Source organism: Phascolarctos cinereus, unplaced genomic scaffold, assembly GCF_003287225.1.
Source record: "Phascolarctos cinereus isolate Bilbo 61053 unplaced genomic scaffold, phaCin_HiC Scaffold_1;HRSCAF=81, whole genome shotgun sequence".
Taxonomy (NCBI): Eukaryota; Metazoa; Chordata; class Mammalia; order Diprotodontia; family Phascolarctidae; genus Phascolarctos; species Phascolarctos cinereus.
Genome location: NW_027555514.1, coordinates 106252901 through 106280228, shown reverse-complemented (window position 1 = coordinate 106280228; position 27328 = coordinate 106252901). Strand labels below are relative to the sequence as shown.

The 27328-nt window shown below is 38.7% G+C and overlaps 1 protein-coding gene across 1 annotated transcript in view; it reads right to left on the bottom strand.

Annotated features, from left to right (window-relative positions):
• The window catches only part of DGKI (diacylglycerol kinase iota), a 478924-nt gene that overhangs the window by 61574 nt on the left and 390022 nt on the right, over positions 1-27328 (bottom strand). The window contains exon 22 of the mRNA XM_078153519.1: positions 15444-15544. Within this exon, the coding sequence (XP_078009645.1) occupies positions 15444-15544 (101 nt within the window). The remainder of the gene's footprint in view (positions 1-15443; positions 15545-27328) is intronic.

Genomic DNA, 27328 nt, shown 5'->3' with positions numbered 1-27328 from the left:
TCCAGGTGTAGTTGTCTGTCTACCGTACCTGGAAAGGTTTCCAAACAGGAGGTGGTGAAATTATAGTTTATTTGAATTAAGCAGTTTCCTCCTTGAGATATAATAGGAAGAGAATATGTCAAAGGAGATTATAGAGTTTAGAGTTATCTGCAGAGAAACACTACATAAAGATATGAATGCAACAATACCAAAGATGAGGGAAGGGGAAGTAGAATTCAGGATATCATGTGGTGAACAGAGAGCAAAGCAAGAGAAATCAACAGAATCTATTTTTATGCAGGCCTAGCATTCATATTACATTTTAAGATTTCAAAACATTTCATAAATGTTATCTCATTGAACTTCACAAAAAAAAGTTTGAAATGGGTGCTATTATGAGGAAACTGAGTATGAAAGAGCTGAAATGACTTGTCTAGCTCACACAGCTAGCTGTGTGAAGCAGGATTTGAACTCAGATTTTCCTTACTCTGTATCCAACAATCTATTCACTGTGCCATCTAGCCACACTATCCCACGCCAGTCCCCCACGTCGTTCTACAAAGCTGCCACCAGTGTGGACTCCCTCAGATCTAGGGAGCTTAGACTTCCATGGCATTCAGGGGGCATAGTCAACCTTTATCCTTCCAATTCAATCAAGAAGAATCTTTTTCACATTTTGTGAGAACACAAAGCATCTTTATAGTTAGTTTAACATAATATCCACCTTCTACTTCCAACTTAATAAGTGTTATTGATTGGCAGATCAATTGCCACTATATCAAGCAGCTGGAAAAGGAGGGAGAGGGAAACCAACTGGTCTGAGACCAACTAACTCTCCTCCCCTACACACATATCTATACTGTCTTATCTTTGTATACATTGCCTAGCACATAGTAGTACATTTAATAATTACTCCTTGGGGTTAGCTAGCTGGTGTAGTGGACAGAGCAATGGCCCTGGATTCAGGAAGACCTGAGTTTAAATTTGGTCTCGGATACTTTGACACTCACTAACTGTGTGACCCTGGGCAAGTCACTTAACCCCATCGCCTCGCCAAAAAAAAAATTTTCCTTGAATTTATTGTAATTAACCTCCATGTCTCTCTCCTCTCCTATAAGTTCAGTACTTGGTTTATAGTCTTTTTAACTACCCCAACCCTTGCTCCCTTCAAACTATCTGGCCTTGCAATACACCTTCCTGCCCTACCATGATCTTTGACTGCACTTTACAGAAAGGGTCATGCCACAGACCTGTCCCCTCTGCCACAGTTCTGCCATCTAGACAACCAGAAAAATAAACACATTGATAAGGTGGTTTTTGTTGTTGTTGTTGTTTCTTTTATTTTCAAGAATACCTAGAATCTGGGGTAGCTTTCTGGGGGCTCATGGGTAAGAAGGTTTCAGATGCTACTTGTAAATTAGGGAAATTAATTCCTATCTTGATGACCTCACAGGGTTGTTATAAGAATTAAATTAGGATAATGTATATGAAAGCCCTTTCTAAATTGTAAAGCAGTAGAAAAATGTAAGATGTTGTCATTAATTACCATACTACTACAGCTATTCCTACTTTCAGGATGTCAATTCAATTCAATTGACAAGGATTTTTTTTTCTTAATTAACTACTATATTGCATACTGCTCTAGGTACTTAAGATACAAAGATAAGGATGAGGTAGTTCCTACCCTCAAGGAATTTACCAGCTCCTAAGCCAGGCTGGTTACACATGCACAATAATGGACAAGTACACCCCTACCCCACCAAAGAAAATCTTTAAAAAGAATACAGACATTATCTAGATGGTATGAGACAATACACCAGGGGGGTCATATTAGGAAATGGCAACTGCAGATTGGGCTGGTGTGAATGAAGGAAAAATTACTTGTTACCAGTTTACTATATTCTAGGTACTTTACTAAATGCTGGGGAGATATATACATACATACACACACACACACACACACATATAAGACAGTCCTTGCCCTTAAGGAACTTATATTCTAGTGGAGCCAGATAATACGGAAAGGTGACCTGAGAGTTAGAAAAGAGGTGACGGTTGACTTAAGGTATGTACATGGAAGAATGGTTTGGAGCTGGATTGAAAGTGTAATGATGGCCTGTTTCCAGGCAAGATGAGGTGAAAGGTTATCTACTAGAGCCAAGGGTCTCAGAAGTGGAAAACTGGGCTCCAGTGGGAAACTGGCTGTTATGTATTGAACTCAATAAAAGTAATCTGCTAACAATAAAGTTAAGGGACTTTTTGCTCTTACACTGTCTGAATACTTCAGTTTATCTTGAAGTGACTATTCTCATATACCAAAGGACAGTATTTAACCAGTGAATGGTTACCTCTATAAGCATTAACTGGGTCACACACATACCCATGACCAAAATGCAATGCCACCCATGTTAAAATCTCTGAATAGAAATAATCCATGCTTAATGTAAGTTCCTTGAGGATGGGGATAATTTAATTGTTGTCCTTGTTTTGCCAGCACCCTAGCCAGTGCCATGCACATTTAAGAACCCTTAATAAATACTTAATGAATTATGAATATGATTGTGGAGGTCTCTGAAGCAACCTATGTTAGGATGACCTGCTTTATCATAAACCAAGTAAATCCTTTGAATGATAAAAAAGAATTAGATAAAATAAAAGGGAAAGGAGGAGATTTGTATTGGGATTACGAACAACAAAGTCATCTTTGTATCTCAACTGTTACCTTAAAACAGTCTTCTGCAACAAGGGGAATAGCCAGCACAGTTCCACTAGAAAATCAATAACATTTAGAAACTGACCACTCCCTCCCCAGTGAAAACAGCTGCACATGTTTTTGAAAATCTAAAAATCTAAAATGAATTGATCAGTCTTGGCCCAAGAACAAATACTCTTCTAACCAACTGTAGAGGGTTATTGAATGGTGTAAAGTCAATGTATGAGTTTAAAGGCACTAGAGGAGACTAGGAGAAAGGTGATAGACTCTCTGCCTCTCCTCAAGGTCATCATTACATAAGAAAAATGTGAAATCTATCCTTGAGCCTTATGAATAAAGACTTTAGCCAATCCAGATTCCTAGTCACTGAAATAAATATAAGAAGTGGGGAAATAAAAATGACGGATGGAGAAGAAAGAGAAGGAGAAAAAAGTAAAAACTTCTGGAATAGCCATCGCCTTTCAGAGAACAGACTGACATCATTTAACTGTCCCAAAAGACACCCAAAATGATTTACCTACCTCCAGGAGAGCAAAGACTAATCTTCACATAATGGTTCTGTATGTCAAGTTGTTAAATGAGGGGGGGGAATTCAATTTTAGATGAAGCAATTGATAAAATGAAATCATCATTTTAAGCAAACAGGAAAAGCAAAATGTATTTATACAATTTTAGGATGACCCAGATTATCATACTTGATATTGGAGCCTTAGAAACTCCATTACAGAGACACGTCAGGAACAAATATCTTAATAGCTTCCCTGTGGCATTCCTGTAAAGATGGTTTAAAAAAAATTAGTAGAAAACACAGACTTTTCCAAAGGGAAAACATCCATAGAAATGATTTAGGCTAAGCATCATATTTTACTGATGAAGAAAATGTAGTTGAGAGAGGTTAAGAGTCTTGTCCAAGATCACAGAGCTAGTAGGTGGCTAAATTTGCTTTCCTACTTTGTTTTTTGTGTCCTGAGGCTGTATGCTTCTACACAAATGAGTTTCTCAGTCTATAAACATTTATTAAGCACTTACTATAGGTCAGGCACTGTGCTAAATACACACATACAAAAAGGCAAGATAGTCCCTGCTCTTAAGGAGCTCACAGCAATGGGGGGAGACAATATGCAAACAAATGCATAGAAACAAGTTATGTACAGGATCAATTAGAAATAATCAACAGAGGGCAGGCAGTAGAATTAAAGTGGATTGGGAAAGGCTTGTGGCAGAAGATGGGATTTTAGTTAATACTTGAAGGAAGCCAGGAAGTGGAGATGAGGAAAGACAGTATTTGAAGCCTGCTGCAGAGCAAAGGAAAATGCCCAGAGTCTAGAGATGGAGTATTTTGTATGTAGTAAGGAGGCTAGTGTTACTGGATCTCAAAGTACCTGGCAAGGAGTAAGATACAAGAAGACAGGAAAGGTAGGAGGGGGCCAGGTAATAAAAAGCTTTTACTACAAAGCCAAACAGAAGATTTTATATTTGATCCTGAAGGTAACAGGGAGCCATTGGAGTTTATCTCAGCAAGACCTCCAAATGCTCAATATCTCAGTACTAACTCAGGACATGATTCTTGCATTAGCCATACTGTCTTCCCTTTTCCATCTTGACTCCTTTGATGAACCAGTTCAACTCTATACTGTCCTCCTTTCTTGAGTCCCTTGATCCCTTCTACTATCACCAATTTTGCCCTGCCAAGCTTCAGCCTTGGATTACTCCAGCTATCTACTGCCTTCACTTTTACAAACATAGTGCTCAACCAAGTTGGAGAAAATCATGGCACCCTGCTAACTGGGTCCACTGCAAATCTGTGTTATGCAACCTCAATTGGGCCCTCTCTATGGTAAGGCAATCCTTTTCTACCTCCCTAATTAATTCACTATCCCACTCATCACATTAGCTCTTCCAATCATTTTTCATCCCTCCTCAAACCTCCCATAACTCCTCCTCCGCCCCCAACTTCTAAGAACCTTGCCTCATATTTCACTGAAAAAACTGAGACCATTCACTAAGAGTTTCCTCTTCTTCCCTTCTCCTCATCTGACATCACTTAGAAGCCTCCCCCCACTATCTTCTTCTTCACCCTTGTCTCAAATGAAATGGTGGCCCTTTTCCTTATCAGGGTAAATGCCTCGACATGCACAAGTGATTCCATTATAATCTATCTCTTCCAGCAAATTGCCCCTTCTATCATCCCCACTCTCTCACTTACCTTCAGTCACTCCTTGTCTATTGGTTGCTTCCTGGCTGCCTACAAATATGCCCTCAAAAACCCTTCACTTGATCCATCCAGTAGCTATCACCCCATATTCCTTTTACCCTTTGTGGCTAAATTCTTTGAGAATGCTATTTGCAGATTACTGTCTCCACTTCCTTGAATACTTTTTCTTTTAACTCTTTACAATCTGGCTTCTGACCTCATTTTTCAACTACTCTCTCCAAAGTTACCAAGGATCTTTTAATTGCCAAATATATATATGAACTTTTTTTCAGTCATCATCTTTCTTGACCTCTCTACAGTCTTTGACCCTGAGAAGATCTCTGCTTCTTGATGCTCTCTTCTCTCTAAGTTTCTGCGCCATGACTCTCTCCTGGTCCCCCTCCTTCTTATCTAACTGCTCCTTCTCAGTCTCCTTTGCTTGACTTTCACCTAGGCTAGGTTATGATTGCTAAAGTGGGTATCCTCTAGGGCCATGTCCTGGCTACTCTGCTCTTCTCCCTCTATGCAATTTCACTGGGTGATCTCATCAGCTCCCATGGTTTCAATTATTATCTCTATGCTGATCATTCTCAGATCTACTGATCCAGACCTAACCTCTCTCCTGACCTCCAGACCCCCATTTCCAATTATCTATTAAACATCTCAAACTGGATGTCCCATAGATATCTTAAATTCAATGTATTCAAAACTGCACTCATCTTTCCTCCCCAAATCCTTCCCTCTTCTGAACTTCCCTATTACTGTTGATGGTACCAACATCCTCCCAGTCAACCCAGGTTTATAACCTAGATGTCAGCCTCAACAGCTCACTCTCCTCTCACCCCCATATCCAACCTGTTGCCAAGGCCTGTTGATTCTACCTTAATAACATCTCATGTATGTATCCTTTTCTCTTCTTTAACATTGCTGCCACCCTGGTACATGCTCTTATCACCTCGTGCCTGGACAATCTTACTGGTTGGCCTCATGCTTCAAGTCTCTTTCCACTCCAGGTCATCCTCTACTCAGCTGCCAAATAAATATTCCTATAAGTGGAGCTCTTACCATGTCATCTCCATAAAAAATGGGGCTGAAAATAGTCACAGGAGTGTTTTATGGGAAATCTGATTAATGGCTGGAAAAAGCTTGGTAATATGATATGAAATGTATGTCTATAGCAAATCAGATGGTCCGAAGTGAACAGACAACAGTTCCATTTGCAAAACTAATTGGCCATCAGCAAGTCTCTTTCCTCAAATCCTAATTTTTCAGTTTTATTCTCTCATGCTTCATGCCAAACAATTTCATTGTTGTTAATCTCCAGGCTTATCTTCAGGAAGAGTACATAAATATGAATACAAATACAAGGAGGGAGAGAGAGAGAGAGAGAGAGAGAGAGAGAGAGGAGAGAGAGAGAGAGAGAGAGAGAATGAGAGGGGAGGGAGGAAAGGAAGGAGGGAGGGAAGGAGAGGGAGAGACAGAGAGAGCCGCTCTATTTTTCTTTGCTTATATCATTAAAATAAGTGAAGGAATAGATGGAAAAGACAAGTAACAGTTTGAAACCTAAAAAATTAATATAATAAAATGTGATTAATCTGCATTTCACTAAATCAGAATGTGGGATAATTAAAGGTAGGCTGAGCTAAAGATTTCTTGTGTCCCATGAGTTTGCTTAGAAAAGTATGAGGACAAATATTTGCATGACTTATTTAAACCATTTAGAATATTTTTTTAAAGGACCCTGACTCATTAATGGTGATACTAATTGTAATGGATGTTTATCTACTCATTAAAATAGACCCAGCAGGACCTCTTTTTAGCATCATTTAGCTAGCAATTAATCAAAATTTACTTAAGTTCTTGAAAGTAATTGTGGTTTCTTTTTCCCCTTTGGAAGGAGGTGGAAAGGTATAGACTTGTAATTTCATGTGTATAAGGAATTCACAGGTGTAGAAGTCTCTTCACCTGTGCAGATCAGTAATACTGCTGAGTTCTGCCTGGGAGTTCATTGTTTTGCCTACACAGCTAATCTACATTAATGACAGGGCCTTACCCTACCTTTCTGGTTAGAGGGCCAGCCCTCCATCCAAAAGTTACACCATGGATGTTTCCCTGGATGAAATATTGGAGCCTAAGACTATTCAAACATTCAGAGTCTCACTCATTCCCCTGCAGTTCATTCCAAGTGGTAACATTAAGCTGTAATTACCCTGGTTTTTTTTTTCTTTCACAATACAAAGAAGATCTACAAGCTTGAGCACCAAAAGTCTTAGCAGAAAAACAGAAATCTGCCTCTACATGAAATACAACCCAAGTTATTAACAACAATTTCTTACCAAAAACAAGCCTTTGCAATAAATTAGGACAAGCTCTCAACTTTATAAAGTGATGAGAAACTGAAGGCTAGAGAAGTATAAGTGTTTTGTCCAAGGTCACACAGCTAATTGAGAAACAATTAGCTGAGCCCCCACAGCCATTTCTTCAAAGTAAAGTAGTATTTCTGAGAGTATATGCATTCCTGCCCTGATCTGGAGTAAGAAAGGATGGGGGAAAGAACAGTCCTAGGGGAGGAGCACATAGTATAACAGAAAGACCATTGATTTGGAATCAGAGGACTTGTGTCTGAATTGTTGCTCAACTTCCCAATACCTGGAAAACTATGGGTAAGGAGGAAAACAGGCATTTATTAAGGTTAAGAGACAACCTCTCTGGACATCAGTTTTGTCATCTTTAAAATGAAAGGCTGAGACTAAAGAACCTCTGAGATCCTTTTCAGCTCTAATTATGATGCTCAGAGCCTAAGAGGCAGCTAGGTGTCACAGTGGATGGATAGAGGCTGGACCTGGTGTCAGGAAGATTTGAGTTCAAATTCTACCCACCCTGGGCAATCCTTGTCAATTTTGGTTTCATCATCTGTAAAACAGGAATAATAACAGCACCTACTTCCCAAGGTTGTTGTGAGGATCAAATGAAATTTTTAAAGTGCTTGGCACAATGCCTGATACATAGTTGGTGCTTAATAAATGCCCTTCTTCCTTCTTTTCCTTTCTGCTCTTTCCCTTCCTCCCTCCCTCTTTCTTCCTTTCTTCCATCCTTTCTTTCTTCCTTCCTTCTTCCCTTCTTTCTTTCTCTCCTTCTTTCCTTTCTTCCCTTCTTAAATGGAGAAAAGAAAAAGCAAGAACTCCAAAGAAGGCCTCCAGAGCCTCCTATCTCACTTGGCTTCAGACAATGATAAAGGAATAGGGTGACCTCCACCACGCTTATCAAGCTCCATGCCAAGGACAATTGGGTCCAAAAGGTATTAGATCCTTTAAAATGCCTAATTGATTTGGGGCACTTGAAGTGCTAAAGGTGGCCTTCTGTAAACCCCTTCTCTTACCCTTCTCCTTCCCCAGGCTCATGCTGGGAAAATACTGCAGGCTGACTAGATTACAAGATTTCCTGTGAATGGGCAGGTTATAGGCACTCTGAAAGTCAAGAAATAATAATCATTAATAAAAATAACAGCCACATTTCTATAGCAACTACTATGTGTCAAATCACTGTGCTAAATGCTTTACAAATATTTTCTCATTTGATCCTCACAACAATCTTGCAAGGTAGGTATTATTATTATTGTTATCTGCATTTGACAGATGAAGAAACCGAGGCAAACAGGTTCAATGATTTACTCAGTGTCTGAGTGTAGATTTGAACTCAGGCCTTCCTGATTCAAGACCCAGTGCTCTATGCCCTGTGCCATGTATGTATGTGCATATGTGTGTATACACACACACACACACACACACACACACACACACATATAATGGAAGTGAATAAACCTGCTATGTGCTTAATGATTAATTATGCATTTGTATAAGGGAAGAGAAACATGTTATACTATTGTTTTTGTCCCTTCTTCAGAAGACTGAGCTTCTCTTAATAGTGAAAGCTTAATGCCTAAAAGAAGTTAATTCACTCACACGATGCAACTTTTGTATTCTTTAACCTAATTTAGTTACAGAAACATCTCAATACATTTTCCAAAATAAGAAATGAGGACAGCAGACTTAAGGTCTTAGCAACATTGTCTTTCTCTGCTATCAGAAGGACTTGGAACACTGCTTTGAGATAAAGCTATCAGAACAGCTCATGTTTCACACTACTAAAGTGTACCGACATTCTTTATAGCATATATGTTATCAAAAATAAAATAAAGACCAAACAGAGCCAAATATTTGTAGCAGAGAAGATAATTGCCAAATTTGTACATCAGAGTTCTGCCAAGAGATGAACTGTGAGGCTAATCATTTGTTAGCCAAGTTAAACCTTCATTACTGGTATAAAAATATTGACTAAGCCTGGAATCCCTACTTTGGAAAGGCAAGCTGTGTGAAAGTCAAGCACATTATGGCAATAAAAGCATATTTTCATTTACTGACAATAATGAAGTAAGAAGGCCTACATTATTAGGCTTAAAAATAAAAGTACAAACAACACCCTATTTAGGGCAGCAAAATACAATAAATAAAGAAGTAAGGAAATCTATATTTCAGTCCTCACTACCTCTTACTGCCTGTTTGAGCTTTGGAAAATTATGTAGGGGCTTGCTAAGTCTTAGTTTCCCCATCTGTAAAATGAGGACAATTGTTCTTCAGTCATTTCAGTTGCGTCTGACTCTTCATGATGCCATTTAGGATTTTCTTGGCAAAGATACTGGAATAGTTTGCCATTTCCTTCTCCATCTCATTTTATAGATGAGGAAACTAAGGCAAACAGGGTTAAGTGACTTGCTCAGGGTCACATAGCTACTAAGAGTGTGAGGCCAGATTTGAACTCAGGAAAATGAGTCTTCCTGACTCCAAGGCTGGCGTTCTATCCACTGCACCACCTAGCTACCTGGGGACAACAATACCTGCCCATCTTATGCTATAGGTTCATTGTAAAGTCAGAAAGACAAGCTATGCAGAAATTTTATAGTGCAATTGTGGTAGGAGCTTCTCAGCCCAGGTTCCTCAAGAGTCTAGGGAGATCTCACCTCCCAGTAAGTACACGTGACTGGAGGTCAACTGAAAAGAAAAGAAATCTATCAGAATGCTAAGGAAGACTGCTCACTGGTAGCAGCTTCAGTTTCTTAGGGTATAGATTGGGCTTTTATAGTTTTCTAAGTTCTCTTAAAGTATGCAGTCAATCAGTAATAGCCCATAACAGAAAAGAAATGATGGAAAGTATGCAGTCATTTGGGTCATAGGAATTGCTAAAAGTCAGCTTTATTCTGTGGGAAAATCTTTTCTCTGTGGTTAGTCTTATCAGAATTCTCTTTGTTGACAGGAAATCTCTGAGATGGTAGGGGCATCTTTTTAAACATAATTATTCTCCTTCATCTTGTTTCCAAGAAAGAAACTAAAGGTCTCCTTTTATACAGCCCTATAACTCCAATTCTTTGGCCTTAAAGACTGCTTTTTCTAGACAGCATGAAAATGTCAGAATTATAATTTATTAACAATAATAGTGATGATAATTCTTTTTTATTTATAATATTAACACTTGCAATGTCTAACTCAGGGAGTTCTAAAGAAAGTAAATTGCAAAATATTATTTTGTCACTATTATTATTGTGTGATCATTATTATTGTTACATACTAAAGATATTAACTTACTTTAGTCTTTTGATGTGATATCTCTGTAAAAAAATATTTATTTGGTATCCCAGACTGACAAAAACTATTCAATTCCTCATGTGTTTAGGTGTAGTTGAGAATAGTAGATTTGGTGTCAAAAGCCCTAGATTCAAATCCTGGTTTTGATACTTGCTATCTGACAATAGCATCTTAGATCAGTCACAACCTCTCTGGCCTTCAGTCTCTTCATCTGTAAAATGAATGGGTTAGACCAGAACATCTCTAAAATTGTTTCTAGTCCTGTATTTTGTGATCCCATGAATATAAATACTATTTGCCTCAGTTTCATTATTGTTTGTATGTGTCTAATCGCATGGTGTGGAGACAGAAGAACTAAACAAATCAGAGGTATTCTGCCTATCCTACCATAAGACAATCATTTTCCTGATGATATTGAACTAATTATTTTGTTTATTTCACTCTAGCACGAGAATAATTTTTAAATGATAATATGGCATTTACATCTTATCTCCCTTAGAGGAGATTCAAAAGATGCCAATTTTTATTCTCCTTATTTTCACAACATTCTTTTGTATTGGGCAAACACAGGTATTATCAATTAGCCTCATTTTATATACAAGGTTATAGAAGAATTAAGGTTAAGCTTTCATAATTTCAAAAAGTTATTAGGCTCTAAAAATAAAAAAATCAATAGGCTACACATAATAGAGGTTCATAGGATCACATACAATCCTCTTTTTCTGTTCTTTTTGTTTAAGGAAATGTTCATGTTTATTGATGTTTTCAAGTTCATAATAAAAGTTCCTAAAAAAGCTATTAGGCACAAAGAGTATCCTTCTTTACACCCCCTCATTTATATAGGATGTGTACACCCATTTCTTTACATTTTTTAACAGCTCTCCTTTTCACTAGCCTGACAGAACACAGGCACCGTCTTCTGAGGCACTGGTCATTGGCTTAGGACAGAGTTGTTTTGTCCACGCCTCTTCACAATGGTCCTGCTATTGCACTATATTGTTCTCCATTAAGTGTAAACTGTCTTCACGTGGTGACTTATGTGGGGGTGGTAGGGATGGGGTGACTAGCAGCTTTCAGTCTATGAGGAAGCTTGGCTCACAGACTCTTGCCTAAGCTTTAGTAATCTAAGAACCCACCTGTAATGAGAAAAAGGTGGAAAACAAAACAAAACAAAACAGAGGAACCAATCAACCGCGGCATTTTGTCTAATTTTCATTAGAACCAGAAAGATTAAGTCTATTAGACTCTACATTAAGGGTACTTGTCATGGTTATTCAATGTCACAGAGTAATTCAGTGGCAGAATTGAAAACTGACCACAGTTTCCAAGTAATATTGTACAGCATCAATCAGTAAAACAAGGATTTTTCATAAGAAGTGTTTCATGTATTAATAAATATTTGAGGAGGAGCTAAAAAATGAAATCAGATTTACCCAAAGAATGATTACCTTTTCACCTAGAATAGATGATTTCGAGCTGGGTCAGCAGAGACACACTGAGAGACATAATTCAGCTGAAGGGAACAATTTTCTACTGTCATTGTTACAGCTTTTGCTTAAAAAAAAAATCGGTCCCTCTTTGTTTATGCTCCACTGCTTAAGTTTAATAGACTTTCCTCTCCTGCAATTTGCAACCATCATCTTGTGGTTATTCTCATCAGCCTAGTGATGAAGACTCTAATTGTTTTAATTAAGTCTGAAATTTACCAGCAGGAGCCAAAGAGGGGAATGTCAAGGCCTAGCCATCTCAATTCTATTATTTTGAGAGGAAAGACAGAGCAAAAGGGGACTGGAAGGAAGGGGAGTGGGGAGGAATTGACATAGTATCTGCATCTCCCTCTACAGTAAAATAAGCAAAGTAATTAAAAGGCCTGCCATCCTGTAATTACCAGGGAGTCCAGCATTACAGAGGGAACAGGGCCTTTGTTACACAACAAACATTCATGCTTGTAATTTAATATGAATAATGGTCCAGACACAAGAACAAGCCTCTGTTAGACTGCTATCACAAACAGCCTGTATGCTGCATTCACTGTGTCATCATCAAGGCCATTTCTTTTTCAGCCACAGAAAACTAGATTGAAACCCTACATGCCAGGGTTAGATGATGGCCCCCCACCCAACTGGCTCCCCTGCCATTATGGGTACATTTTTCTTCTGATTTGTACCTTGGAAAATAGATTTACCAGAATTCTTTCTCTCTCTTCCTTCTCCCCCTACAAAAGACTCTCTCTCTCTCTCTCTCTCTCTCTCTCTCTCTCTCTCTCTCTCTCTCTCTCTCTCTCTCTCTCTCTCTCTCTCTGTCTCTCTCTCTCTGTCTCTCTCTCTCTCTCTCTCTCTCTCTCTCTCACACACACACACACACACACACACACACACACACACACACACACACACATACACTCTATCTGAAACAATGGATACTTAGTGAACTTGTACCATTTCATAACTCTTGTTAGGTCTAACACTTATTAGCTACCTCCCAAAGGGTTAGCTGAATGGCCAATCAAAAGAGGGACCACCCACCCATCGCTCACTCTCTTTTCCTTCTTGGTGACATAAGAATGCTTTGAGCTGCCAGGTAGGGGAGGGACCACTGGTAGCATCCCTTATCTGCCTGCCATGTGCCCATGAGCACATGACAACTCTATTCCTTTCATATTTATTCTTTTCTTATCTTAGGTAAATGAGTATTTCAAGATGAAAACACTCAGGCAACCTTCTGATTTCAGGAGATCCAGAAGTCCCTCCAGACATCCCACCATCCCATCTAGTAGCCATTGCTACGAGATCAATAATGGCCAATGACAGAGGAAGCACCTGCAGACAGATGTACAAGAACAGCCTTACCAGTGATGGGAAGTGGTGACAGTGGAAATATCTGCTGAGAGATGTAGAAACTCTATTCCCCCTCTATCATTACCAAGGTTGTGAAATGAGAAATTCAAGGACGTATGGGTGGTCAAAATTGTTTGGAGATTGGGAAGCGAGAGGCCTAAGCATGCCTTGGTGGAAAGTGGACAACATGAGGTACAGGCAGCAAGATTCCCCACAGCAGAATGAAATGCTGTCTATGGACTCTGGAAGGTACCAATGTTCAAAATACAGCAAGGAACAATATTTCAATGGAACTCAATGAGGAACATACAAAGGGAGGAAACAACTTCCAGTGCCAGGACTTTAAAGGTATCCCTTTGCCACAAGTGTTCCCTATACTTGGACCTCACTACCATTATATTTTAAGTTTGAGCCTATTTTTCTCACAGATCCACCTGTATTTGTAGGAAAGTAGACTCCAGTCTTAAGAGATTTTTTTTGTACCAGTTATTCTTGTTATATCTACTCAGTAAATTCTTTTTGTAAAAGGGAATAGATTTCATCTGGTTGGTTAATAATTAGAAACACAGTAGGGGGGGGGGTCTCAGAAGTTACTGTGTTAAAAGCAACAATCCCCTACAGTTACCCATAGGAGACTGAGAAGAGAAGGAAGCAACTGACCCTGTGAGAACCATTACCCTTGAGTACAAGGATAGGTTGAGAGAAGTGAGCCTAGAAGGGATACTAATTAGTTTAAGTCCCGGTTCTTTTTTTTTACAATCAAGTATTTATTAAACATATACACTGATATATATATATATATATATATATATATATATATATATATATATATATATATATATACATATACACACATATGCATAATATACATATAATATATGTGCATAATATACAACAGAATACTATGTAATGCAGAGACACTAATCATTCAGTCAGTCATCAAGCATTTATTAAACATATGCAGATACATATATATGCAGATGTATCTATGTGTGTATGTGTATATGTTTAATAAATGCTCAATGACTAACTAAATGACCAGGGTCTATTTATATATTAAAGCTAAAAGTAATGACAGTCTGGATATTTACAATTTCATGGTAAAAAAAAAAACCAACTAGAATATAGTCATAATCAGGCTTGACTAGAAACAATGGAGTTTCTTTCCAAGACAAATGGCCATAGAACTTGAGAGGGAAGACCAGGGTATATGACTGACTTAAGAGGATTTATGTCTTCATCAGGAAAACTTTTCCTAAATCTCTATGTTGATCACAGATTGGCCATAGTGAACCACAAAAGGCCATATTAGTCCAGCTACAGGATAGGTGTGGGATTCTGGAACCATTCTACATGCCTGCTTTTCGGTAAGGAACTTTGGAACAAATCATATAGTGAGATCCCTCTAAGTCCTGGTTCTAATCTCATTAGTCAGTCCTGTCCACCAAATGTACATTTGACTCACCTGAAAATCTGGCAAATAGCACATAGAATCAATTCTACTACCCTAGTACATTGGACCTTCAGCATAATGGGTGTCACTGTAGCACAGAATTCAAGATAAGGTGGCTTAATTAAAAGAAGTACTGGAATGTCTATACAGTTTCACTTCCAATAACTGGATGATGACAGTACATGATTGCTAGATTATATTGTACATAACAATACCTGCAGACATCAAGGCTGAAGACACAGGTGGGTTGTGGTGGGGGAGGGCCATCAGGAATAAACACATAGCCTTGCACTGCACCCAGGATTTCTTGTATCTTGCTATGCTTTGTATTATAATCAATCATTTGCTTTTTTCATTTGTGGGGGAACATAAGAGAGACTAAAACTATATTTAAACCAACTGATCCTACTGTCATGTCTATGGAAAACTGATTTCATCCTACCCATTTCCCTCTCTGGTTTACTTTTAAATATACACACATACCTTTTCAGAGCCTATATTACTGTTCCTTTGTTCCCTCATTGTTAAAATTTTGGCATACAAGGAATAATGAACCTAACTGCAAAATGGAGAGCGAAGAAAGCTTTAAGTCAGTTGTATGAAACTCAATAACATACTCTTAACTTACAAGCTTCCCGGAGCTTTTCTTTGTCATAGTGCAAGCCTTCATAGTCTTGTAAACTAATTCTGTTCACTCGGATCCGCAGGCGGTCTGGGACAGAATGGGGACTGCAAAACAAGAAAGGAAATTAGAGAGAAATAAATGATTACTTGGAATTGGGGGTTCATGGGCCTCGAGATATCCATGTTAGTTTTCTTTCAATGACTGGGGGAGAAAGTTTTTGCAAGAATTATTATTTGTTAAAACATTTCATTTATCTGGGGTGGGGTGGGGGTCTTTTATCTAGCGAGTTCAGGTTTCTGGGACATAGTTGATAACCAGGATGTATGCACAAAAGATTTCTGATCAACCAAAATGAAGCCAGAGCCTTTTTACTCTGGCTTTTCATATAATTCTAACAGTGTTACCTGTTTTGACAACCCACTGTGGCAAGAGACCACAGTTGACCACTGGACAATGAAGGAGGAGAGAGAAAAAAATGACAAACTACCCAAAAAAATGTAAGAACTTCCAAAGTATAGTCCTCTGCTGACATTTAATGTAGGAGAAAACAGGCCTAAATCACTAGCTGCTGATAACATAATAATCCTGGGTCACAAAGAAAAGATTAGGTTATGTTGACTATATTCTGTTGAGAAAGCAGGAAAGTATATAATAAAACAAGTTCAAAAGATCACACAACATAGTTTTTAAAAAGTTTTGGTGATTATGGGCACATATTTCAGTTATTTGGAAAATTCACTTCACTCCCCAAGGAGGTCTGTTAAATGAGGGATTACTGTGCACAGTACATATGGACTCAGACTTCTTAGATTTTCCTAGACTTCATCTCCAAAATAGTTATTACATCATTGTATGGATGAGAGATATAGCTTAGGTTTCATGACTAACAACGTAAATCTGTATATTTTCTAATATGTTCTTATATTTCCCACTGGTTCAGGAATAACATTTATGATTCTATTTTTCTAAAATAAATCTTACTGACATTTTTGTTGTTTTACTACCTTTATTTCCAAATACATCTCCCCATCAAGCTACTCCCTTGTAATGATTTTTTAAAAGAAAAAAAGCAATTTAGCAAAACCAAGCTACACGTCAATTAACTATGACCAGTATCAGCCAGTCAACAATTACTTTTAAGTGCCTACTATGTTGCGGACATTATGCTAAGTGCTTGAGATAACAAAGAAACTCAAAAAACAATCCCCGCTTTCAGAGCCTGAGTCAAAAGCAGGAGATGACGTGAAAACAAGTATGTACAAACCAGACACATACTGGATAAATTAGAGATAATCACAGAGGGAATGCACTAGCATTAAGGAAGATCAGGAAAAGTGAGACGGTCAGATTTTAGCTGAGGCTTAAAGAAAGCTAGAGAAGTCAAGAAGCAGAGACTGGAAGGGAGATCATTGCAGGCATAGGAAACAGCTAATCAAATCCATGGAGCTGGGTGTTGGAGTGTCACATGCAAAGAATAACAAAGAGGCTAGGGTCATTGAATCATAAAATAAATGTAGGAGAATAAAATACCAGAAGATGGAAAATGTAGGAAGTGGCCAGGTTATGAAGGACTTTAAAAGGCAAAAGAGTATTTTATATTTGATCCTGGAGTTATAGAATAAGGGGGCAGAAAGGCAACAGATTAAATAGGTGAAAGTAAAAGATGATGCCACCTAGATTTTAGAGACTGGATGACTTGGAGGATATGGGGAGATTATGGTGCCTTTGACATGAGCAGGGAAGTTAGGGAGAGTAGAAGGCTTGGGGGTAGGGGCAGGGAAGATAAGGAGTACAATTGTGTACATATTGAACATTAGATGTCCAATAGGCAACTGGAGATGTGAGACCACAGGTCTCATACCAGAGCATGAAGGCTGGCTAAAGAGATCTGAAAATCATCCCAATAAAGATGATTATTGAATCCATGGGAGTTGATGAGATCACCAAGTGAAATAAAAGGGAGAAAAGGAGCCCATTACAGAATGCTGAGGAGCCCACCTGGATTCTCACCTTTGAGGGAAGGGGCATGATCTGGATGAAATACATCAAAGTAAGCTGAGAAGTAATCATATAGGCAGGATTAAAAGCAGAAGAAAGCAGTGTTGTAAAATTCTAGAGAGAAAGTAGTATCAAGGAGGTGACTGACAGAAAAGGACATTAGATTTGGCAATGAAGAGAGCATTACTAACTTTGAAGAGGAAATTTTCAGATGAATGACGAGGTTAGAAGCCAGATAGCAGTGGTAAGAAGAGATTGTGAAGAAGGGGAGTAGAGGCACCAGTGATAGATGGCTGTCTCCAGTTTAGTCACAAAAGCAGGAACAAAGGAAGGAAGACAGCAAGAGAAGATGGGTGCATCAGGTAAGGGTTCCTGAGGATGGAGGAGACATGGGCATGTCTGTAGGCAGTAGGGAAGCACCTAGTTGACAGGGAAAGAGAGAGAGATTGAAGATAAGTGAGAGAATGAAAATGATAGAGGGGGCAATCTGTAGGGGAAAAAAAGATGGAATGGGATCACTTGTGCTTGTAGAGGGGTTTGCCTTGGTAAGAAGATCCACTTCTTCATGTGAGACAAGAGTGAAGGAGGAGATAGTGGCAGAAGGCACCTGCATTATATAAGAAGAGGGAAAGAAGAGGGAGCTCTCAATGAATGGCTTGACCTTATTACTGAAATACGAGGCAAAGTTTTCAGCTGAGAAGGTGGGGAAAGAAGAACATTTGAGTAGGGATGAAAAGTTTTAGAAAAGCTTTGGTGGTGAATGAGATAATGAACTAATTAGGAAGACGTAAAAGGATTGCCTTGCTTTGATGAGGGCCCATTTGGGATTATGTAACATAAATTTGTAATGGACCAAGTAAGCACAATTTCCTGATTTTTCTCTAGCTTTGTTCAGTAATGCACGAATATAGCAAATGGAAGAAATAATCAAAGGCTGGAGCATGGCAAAAGTATGAGGCGAGGGGTCAAGGGACTCAAGAGTAAAATGTAGAGTTAAACTGGTTCACCAAGCATTCAAGATGGAGAAGGGAAGAGAGTATAACCAACATGGCAATATTACATGTCCATAGTCTCCCACCAGTACAGTGAAGATAGTAAAAGGTTATTTCTTCGATCTTTTCTATAGGGCTTAACTTCTTGGTCATTATAATTATGTAGTATTTAATTTAATTATTTTTGTTCTTTCCCTTTACATTGTTGTCAGTGTTTTCTGGTTCTACTTCACTCCACACCAGTTCACATAAATCTCCCCATAATTCTAGGAGTTCTTCATATTCATTTATGACAGTCCTTCTGTCAAGACTTGGATTGGCTGCCTTGTGAGGGGGCACTAAAGACCCTGGGAAGAAGTTTTTCTAGAGGACTATTATATATTGTTTCTAACATCACAATTACATTAACACACCATAGTCTGTTTAGCCATTCCCCAGTACACGAGTCATATATGTTGTTTCTAGTTCATTGCTAACACAAAAATTACGTTGACATTTCATTGGCTCAGTGACTTTTACCCAATAAATGATTACCATCAACCTTCCTAGGTTGTGGAAGAAAGACCAGGATTGTTCGAGGGAAGTAGAGGGTAGACTATTAGAATTGTAAACAGTATCATTATTTCCTAATTCCCTCCTTACCTCCCACAAACAAAAAATGAGGACTTTAAAAATTCTTTCCAGGCAGGTTTCTCTTTAAAAGAGAAGTGTTTCAGAGAATTGTACATCTCTGAGTAGAGACAGTTAAGTTTTTCTCATTCCCTAATTTTTAGAATAACTGAAAGAAGTAAAGCACTCCCTCTATCACATAGGCATGTTTGTGTGTGAGAGCACACGCACAGGATAAGTATGTTCAGATTAATTCCCCTGATAATGCAAACCCCAATACCAAAGCATACATTCAGATTCACATTCCAAAGATCAGTGAGGTGAGAGGGTGGGGAAATGGAGGAGGAAACAGGTATGTGGGTAAAGGAAGAGTGGGGGTTAATGGAGTAAGTGGTTATGTAGGAAGGAGAAAGGAGATGGCTGGGGAAAAGGGGATAAAGTGTGGGTGAGTAGTAAGGAATCTGAATGAACAACAAAATGACCATAGGATGTTAACATAAAATAGTAATTCCTGAAATTCCAAAGAAGTCTGGTTCCCTCCTTCATCTCATCACCCAGTAGTTTTACAAAGATAGAAAACTAGCTAATATTTCTAGCTGAGCTGATCAAATCTTTTAGCTCCATCTTCACAGACAATCCTATCATCTCATGGGAAGCAGGAAGAAAAAAATGAACCATAGAAAAATAAGCTAGTTAAAGCACAACCTGGGGGCACCTTGTCATTAGCCTGGAAAGGTACAAACTGTTCAGCTATTTATGCAAAGCTATAACTAGGTTGGGATTTTACTCAGGCATACCAAATTTAAAGAACACCAGCAGTACTTGAAGTCCTTAGGCATCTTGGAAACAAAGGGTCTTAGTGTCGGGTTAGCAAAAATAATTAATTTATTTAAATAAGAGGCTTCCACATTGGTGGGCTAAGGTGAGCTTCCCCACCACATGTTGAGGGCATATTACACACTGCTTACCCCAAATATGATATTTGTCCTAGGTACAAAAAAGTCCTAGTTATAGCTCTGGCTTTATGAAGTAACTTTAACATGTAATAGGTCAACAAGAACTCAAAATCACTATATACATATATATATATATATATATATATATATATATATACATATATATATATACACACACACACACATACATACATATACATATATACACACATACATATATATACATATATACATGTATATGTATGTATTTACATTTTATATACTTAAATGTTATATATTATAATAAAAACATAATTGTATATTATATTTAAATCTACATACATAATTTGCATATTTTCATATACATACATGTTCCCAATGGAATTACATTACATTCTCAATGGATGTAAACTATTAAAGGACAGGGACTATCTCCTTTTTGTATTTATAATCCCACTAACTAGCACAGTGTTCATACCCATTAGGTACTTATCAAATGCTGAATACTGATTGGTTGATTCAACAGAAGTCTGAATAACTCTGTGAGGTTATGGTAGCTGAAGGGGACACGGGGCTGTTACTGTGTAATGAATAGGCTGCTCCTTACCTGACCAGAGCAAGAATCATAGGGCATCACGGGCTCCTTGCCAAACCCCCTTCATTTTATAGATGAGGAAGCTGATGTCCAATGAGGAGAAATCGGCTGCCCAAAACCACATGGGCAGTAAGTGTGGGTTAACACAGGCGGGTTAGGAAGGCAATTAGCTGGTCAGCCAGGAAGGGGACTAATACTACTGACTGACCCAGAAACTGCCATCCAGTCGGCCTCCTTGATTCAGGGCTGAATAATATGCTACCTCTTCTCTTAAACTACATCTCTGGGTGGTAGTCCATGGGTTCAGAATGAGACATAGATTTTCAAACACAATCTATAATGTTTTCTTCTGCTTATTTTGCTTAACTGTACTTTTTGGTACAAAGGAACACTCTACTAGGAGGATGGGATAATGGAAAATGGCATAAATATAGCAATAAGTAAAACAACAGACACAAAGAAAAGAGAGGATAGGGAGCAGGGGATGGAATAGGTTTTTGTTGCTGTTGTTTTTAATGTAGCTATTTGCCTGGTCCCAGTGTGCATACCTCTCATCCTGATTCCATTTACAGCTGCCGGCTTCTATTTCTAATCCAATCACTTGTCCATTTGGATCTCAACCACCTCACTTTCTTCCAGTCTCTTGCTTCATAAGCAGTATATTAGGGATAAATAAAAAGCCTAGAGGAATTGGAAAACTGGGCTTTATCATGAAGCTTGTTGGCAAGGGTTATTATCTTCCTTTGACTGAATATTTCTGAGAAGGGGCAATATTCTTGCCCTCCATTTAAAATCCACTAGGCTACATTTCTGTGAATGTCTAATATTTTGAGATGATACCTATGACACCTACTGGTGCCAGAAGAAATCTGAAGTTATTAGCACACACAGTAAATTACCTGGGGTAATCTGAGAATCAACTGGACAAGAGTAACTGCTAAGTCCTAGAATTCCAGAAATTAAGAGCTGGAAATTAAGGCAAGTCATCCCAGGACGATAGGATTGGGTAGTTAGGGCCACTACACATTTAGTCCAACTCCCCCATTTAACAGATAAAGAAAATTAGTCCTAGGGAGGGAAAGTAATGTGCCCAAGGCCATAAAGGTAGCAAGGAACAGTGCTAATATACGAACCACTTCTTCTGGGGCTAAACTCAGTGCTCTCCTAACCATCCAGTTGTCATTCATTCAACAAGCAATTATTAGATACCTATACATACAAGGTACTGTGGTGGGCACTGGGGATGCAAAGAAAAAAAGGAAAGTCTGTGTGCTCAAGAAGCATATATTCTACTGGCAGAAACAACATGTACACAGACAAATCAATACAAAATATATAAAAGTAAATATAAAGTTATTGGGGAGGAGAGGGAGGAAAGGATGCCTTGAATGGATCTAGAGATCCTATGAGGTGGAGGTAAGAAGGGGGCACACTGCAACAATGAAGGGCAGCCTCTGCAAAGGTACAGAGGTGAGAAACAGATTCTCACGTACAGGAAACAAAAAGTAGAAATCGGAGGAAACAAGCATTTACTAAGCACCTCCTACGTGCCAGGCACTGTGCTCAGCACTTTACAAATATTTTATTCTCACAACAACTTGGGAGATAGGTGATATTATTACCTCCATTTCATAGTTGAGGAAACTGAGGCAGACTTAGGTGTTAGGTGATTTGCCCACAGTTACCCAGCCAGTAAGTGTCTGAGTCCAAATTTGAACTCAGGTCTTCCTGACTCCAGGTCCAGCACTGAGCTGCACAGTGGTATATGCCAATGGTGGCAAACTCAAATATGGACTGTATATTGATTTATTGTTGTTCAGTCATTTTCAGTTGTGTCCAATCTTTGTGACTCTATTTGGAGTTTTCTTGGTAAAGACACTGAAGTGGTTTGCCATTTCCTTCTCATTTTACAGATGAGGAAACTGAGGCAAACATGGTTAAATGACTTGCCCAGGGTCATACAGATAATACATGTTTGAGGTCAGATTTTAATTCAGAAAGATGAGTCTTCCTTACTCCAGGGCTGGCACTCTATCCACTGTGCCACCTAGTTGCCCCCACATACTGATTTAGAAAGCCACAAATTAACATTATTTATGTTGAATTATATAGATATAGACAGATATACACATTTCCCTCTGATTTGGGCCCACTTGGGAGTTTCTGACACCTCTGGCGTAGGCCACACAAAAGTGTGTGAAATGGAGTAATACATCAAGAATGTGAACTCAGTTTGGTGAACCCTCCCATTTCACAGATGAGGAAACTGAGCCCAGAAAGGCTATTAGATATTCATCTAGTGAATGGCAAAGGCTAGACTCAATCCCCGGTCTCCTGCTCTCCTACTCCCTGGAACATTGCCTTTATCACAGGGAGCTTCCTTCCCAGAACAGTATTCTGTCTCAACTGGCATTATAACTCTCTTCAAATTCAGATCACCCTCTTTGCCATTTCACAGGCTAAGTAATAAGAGGACAACTGATAAAGAGAAGATGGGAGGAAGAAGACGTATGCAGAAGAAATGAAACCCATGTAATTCAATTCTGTCCCTTTATGTCACAGTGTGTTAGTGTCAGAACAATCGCTGGCTGGCTGAGCACTAAAGACCAAACGACAAAGCTGTTTCTTCTTGGAGTCTAAGGAATAGCATTGCCAAGTCAAGAGTAGACAATAGAATTTTCTGAAATTAAATTTTTACCAGGGCAGTTAGTAGAGCAGAGAAGAGACTAAAAACCTGAGGGATGAAAATGGATTTACAGCTACTCTGACATCTAGCACAAGCTATTCCTGGACTGATTAGATCACAGAAGCTAAGGCTGGGTGATTTCCTCCTTCAACCCCTTGCTGAATCCCCAGTGTGGGGAGCTATAGGATTAGCAGCCAATCTACACCCCAAATCATAATTTGACCAAGTAGGTTGGGCCGTCATATGCACATGAGTGAATCTTTGCTAAACCCCAATTTTCTCTTTCAACTTCCCTAAGTGAAGTTTATCTGTCTCCAAACCTACTGCTTTCCTTGAATCTGCTATTTATACTTGCCAATCATGGGTACCTTCTTCCAAATCCTCCCTACCATGCAGTTCAGACCTAACCTTGCTCACCAGAGTGTCTTCCCTGGGAGAAATTTTTGCTTACTATCAGTTTATGCCTTCTTTCTTTACTTCTCCCAAACCTATCGTTCTAGCCCCAGCCTTTCCTCTGAGCACTACATTGGGAATTAGACAATCTAGGTTTAATCTCAACTCTGTGACTTGCTGTATGACATTGGGCAAATCATTTCTCTTCTGTGCACCTTAATTTTGTCCTCTGTAAGATAAGGCGACTAGTCTAGAAGGTTCCCTCAAGCTCTAAATGCTATGATCTTGTCCTGCTGCACATTTCCAACTGCTTACAGAACAACATCACCTTAATATCCATAGGAATATAAACATGTCCAAACTGAACTCATCATCTTCCCAATAAATCTATGTGTCCTCTCAAATTCCCTGTTTCTGTTAATGATGTTTCATCCTGGCTCAAAATGTGGGAGTCACTTTTGACTTCCCTTTTCTTCTTCTTCCTCTTCTTGCCTCTCTCTGCCTCCCTTCCTTCCTTCTCTCCTTCTTCCCACCTCCTCCTACCTTCCCCCTTAACCTCAAAGAAGCATAACTTCCCCAAGTCATGAAAATCATCCTGATTATATCCTAGCTACTGTCCTGTAGGTCACTCTACTTTTACTTCTAAAATTAGTCTTCTACAACCACCTGTTCTATTTGATGACCACCCATTCCTTCCCCCTAAAAACTGGTTTTCACCTCTGTCACTGATGTTGTTAAGTTTGTCCTTCATTTTTGAAGAGAACCAATGACATCATAGGGTAATATCTTGACTCATGGGTGAACTGGATTTAAGTAAGACAGAGTTGTCAGCCTCACTCTTTCTTCCCACAGTCATTGAAGTCCAGTGGCAAGACAAAAGTCGAGATGACTGATGATGACCCAGGATACAGTGGATCACCTTGGCCTCTTCGATGTCTGACCAAGCTCTTAAGCATTCCACAGCACCTCCTTCAGCTACCTTCCTGGCCATTGGGACACATTTCTCTCATCTGCCCATTCTGCCAAGGGAAGTCTTCACATGCTTGGGGTAGACACCCCCCCACCTCTGTTTGAGGTTATCACTGATACTGTACTCATGAAGGCTACCAATTATCTCCTAATTGATAAATCAAATGGACTTTTTCTAAGTATTCACCCTCTTGACCTCTCAGTCATTCCTTTCTTCTTGGAACTTTCCTTTCACTTCCTTGACATTGTATTATCCTGATTCTCCTTTATCTCCAAACTACCCCTTCCCTACCTCCATGGACTGTGGTCTACGTGCCTTAACCTTCTACGGTTTGCACTGAGACAGAATAAACAAACAGTTCATGTTCACAGTGGCCTTACAATCTCCATTTGGTCCTACAAGTAATAAAGGCAGAATTAAAAAACTCACAAGCAGAAGAGATCTCAGAGGTCATCTACTCCACCCTATAATGGTATTGAATACATAGGTGTAAAATCATTGCTAAACTATGGCTGTCATTAACTTATTCAATCAAATATTCATAATGGAAAAATGGATTTGCCTTGAGTCAGAGGAGCTTGGTTCAAATCCTACTTTGGACACTAAGATGCTTGCTATCCATTATATCTTTGGCAAGCCACTTAACCCCCCTTGACCTCAGGTCTCAGAAATGGGAGGGGGCTTAAACTTGATGGCTCTGGGATCCATCCCCATTCTAGAACAATGATTCTATGAACACCTATTTACTTGTAGCTGATATACACTGAGAATTATGCTAGATGCTGGGCAATGTAAAAGAGATCTTTTCTGTACTTCTGTATTTCACTTATAAATGTGGGCCTGTGAAAATAGCACGTATTATTTTTGTTTGTTAAAAAGTAAAGAGAAGGAAAGGGTTAATGCCAGACCTTTCACTGAGGGCAATAATAAAAGACAAGACTTTCCAGTTGAGAGGAATAATCAAAGCCCTCTCTTTGCGATTGACTCAGAAGGAGATTACCATGAGACAATCTGTGCAAAATAGGATTTCTGTGAAAGAAAACAAACTGTGGTGAAGGCAATTATTAGGACAAATAGAGAGAAAGGCCAGGCCATGCTGTTTGAGACTGTTTCACAGAGCAATATAGAAAGGTACCTATTTAAGGCTGAATTTTTCGTTTGCTTTTCTTCCGTATGCGTCATCTCTTGAGCTTCTCATTTGCTTTATTTAATAATCAAGTTTCCACAGTTTTTTTCTGTTTTTTTTTCCCTGTGTTTTTTTTTTTTAATGTGATGTAATTGACAAAGCACTTACCTGGCATATCCCTTGTCAGGCATGTTTCCCTACCACCATCTGGTGGCAGTGAAAAATATTACAAGGAAGAGTAGAACCACAGTGAGGATGAAATTTACCTTTGAAGAGCATTTTTTTTAATGAACTGTTATAATATGCATAATCTCATTTAAGCACATGTAACAGCCCTGGGAGATAGGAAAGGCAGGTTTTATTATCCTCTATTTGGCAGATAAGGAAAATGAGTTTCAGAGAAGATAGATGACTTGCTCAATTTTTCAGGTGGAATTGAAAGCCAAATTTTCTGATCCCAGTTCACTGTGGAACTCTTGCCATTAAACCATACCATCTCTCTTAAAATTCTTCATTTCATTAAACTCCATCCCAGGATTGCAAGTGAAGATTATTAGCTAAGGAATTGTGACATAAGAGATTTATGTTACAAAGAAGTCCAAAGACGTTAAGTGAATCTCTGCCATATGGATTTTATCACCATAAAGATGATGGGCTAGGAGGCCCACAGGAGTAATGATATAGATCTGGAGGGGTCATTGGAGGTCATCTAGTCCAATCATGTCATTTTACAGATGTGGAAAGTGAGGACCAAACAGGTGCAGTCATTTGCCCAAGGTCACATAAATAGGTAGGCAAGTAAAATGTAAACTTAGATGCTCTTAGAAATAATTTAGTTCAACCCCTCTTTGGATCTTCCAGGCCATCTTTCTGCTCTAAAATTTTCATTCTCTACTCAACAATAAAGTTAAAAGTCTCTTGCCTGGGATTCAAAGCTCTGCACAACTAGATAATACCCTATACTTTGAGTGTGATAGTGTCCAGTGATTCCCAGGCAAGCAGCACTCGTGGGACATAATTAGTGCTAAAACTTTTGCAGCTGTGAACATCTTAATCATTGAAAGTACTAATTCATTGTTGGTGGAATTGTGAGCTGATCCAACCACTTTGGAGAGCAATCTGGAATTTTGCCCAAAGAATTATTAAACTACCTATCCCCTTTGACCGAGCAATACCGCTACTTGGTCTATTTTCAAAGACAATTAGGGATAAAGGAAAAGAACCTTTATGTTCTAAAATATTTATAGCAGCTCTTTTTGTGGTATCAAAGAACTGGAAATTGCAGGGATGTCCATCAACTGGGTAATGGCTGAACAAGTGGTATATGATTATGATGGAATACTACTGTACTATAAGAAATAATGAGTTCAATGATTCTAGAAAAACTTGCATGAAATAATGAAGAACAAAATAAGCAGAATCAGTATACAGTATACAGTAACAGCAATATAGTTTTAAAAATGACTTTGATCAAATAAGTTATTTTGGCTATTATAAATACCCAAATTAACTATAAAGGACATTTGAAGAAAGATGCTATCCGCATCCAGAAAAAGAACTGATAAATAGAAGTGTGTACAGAAT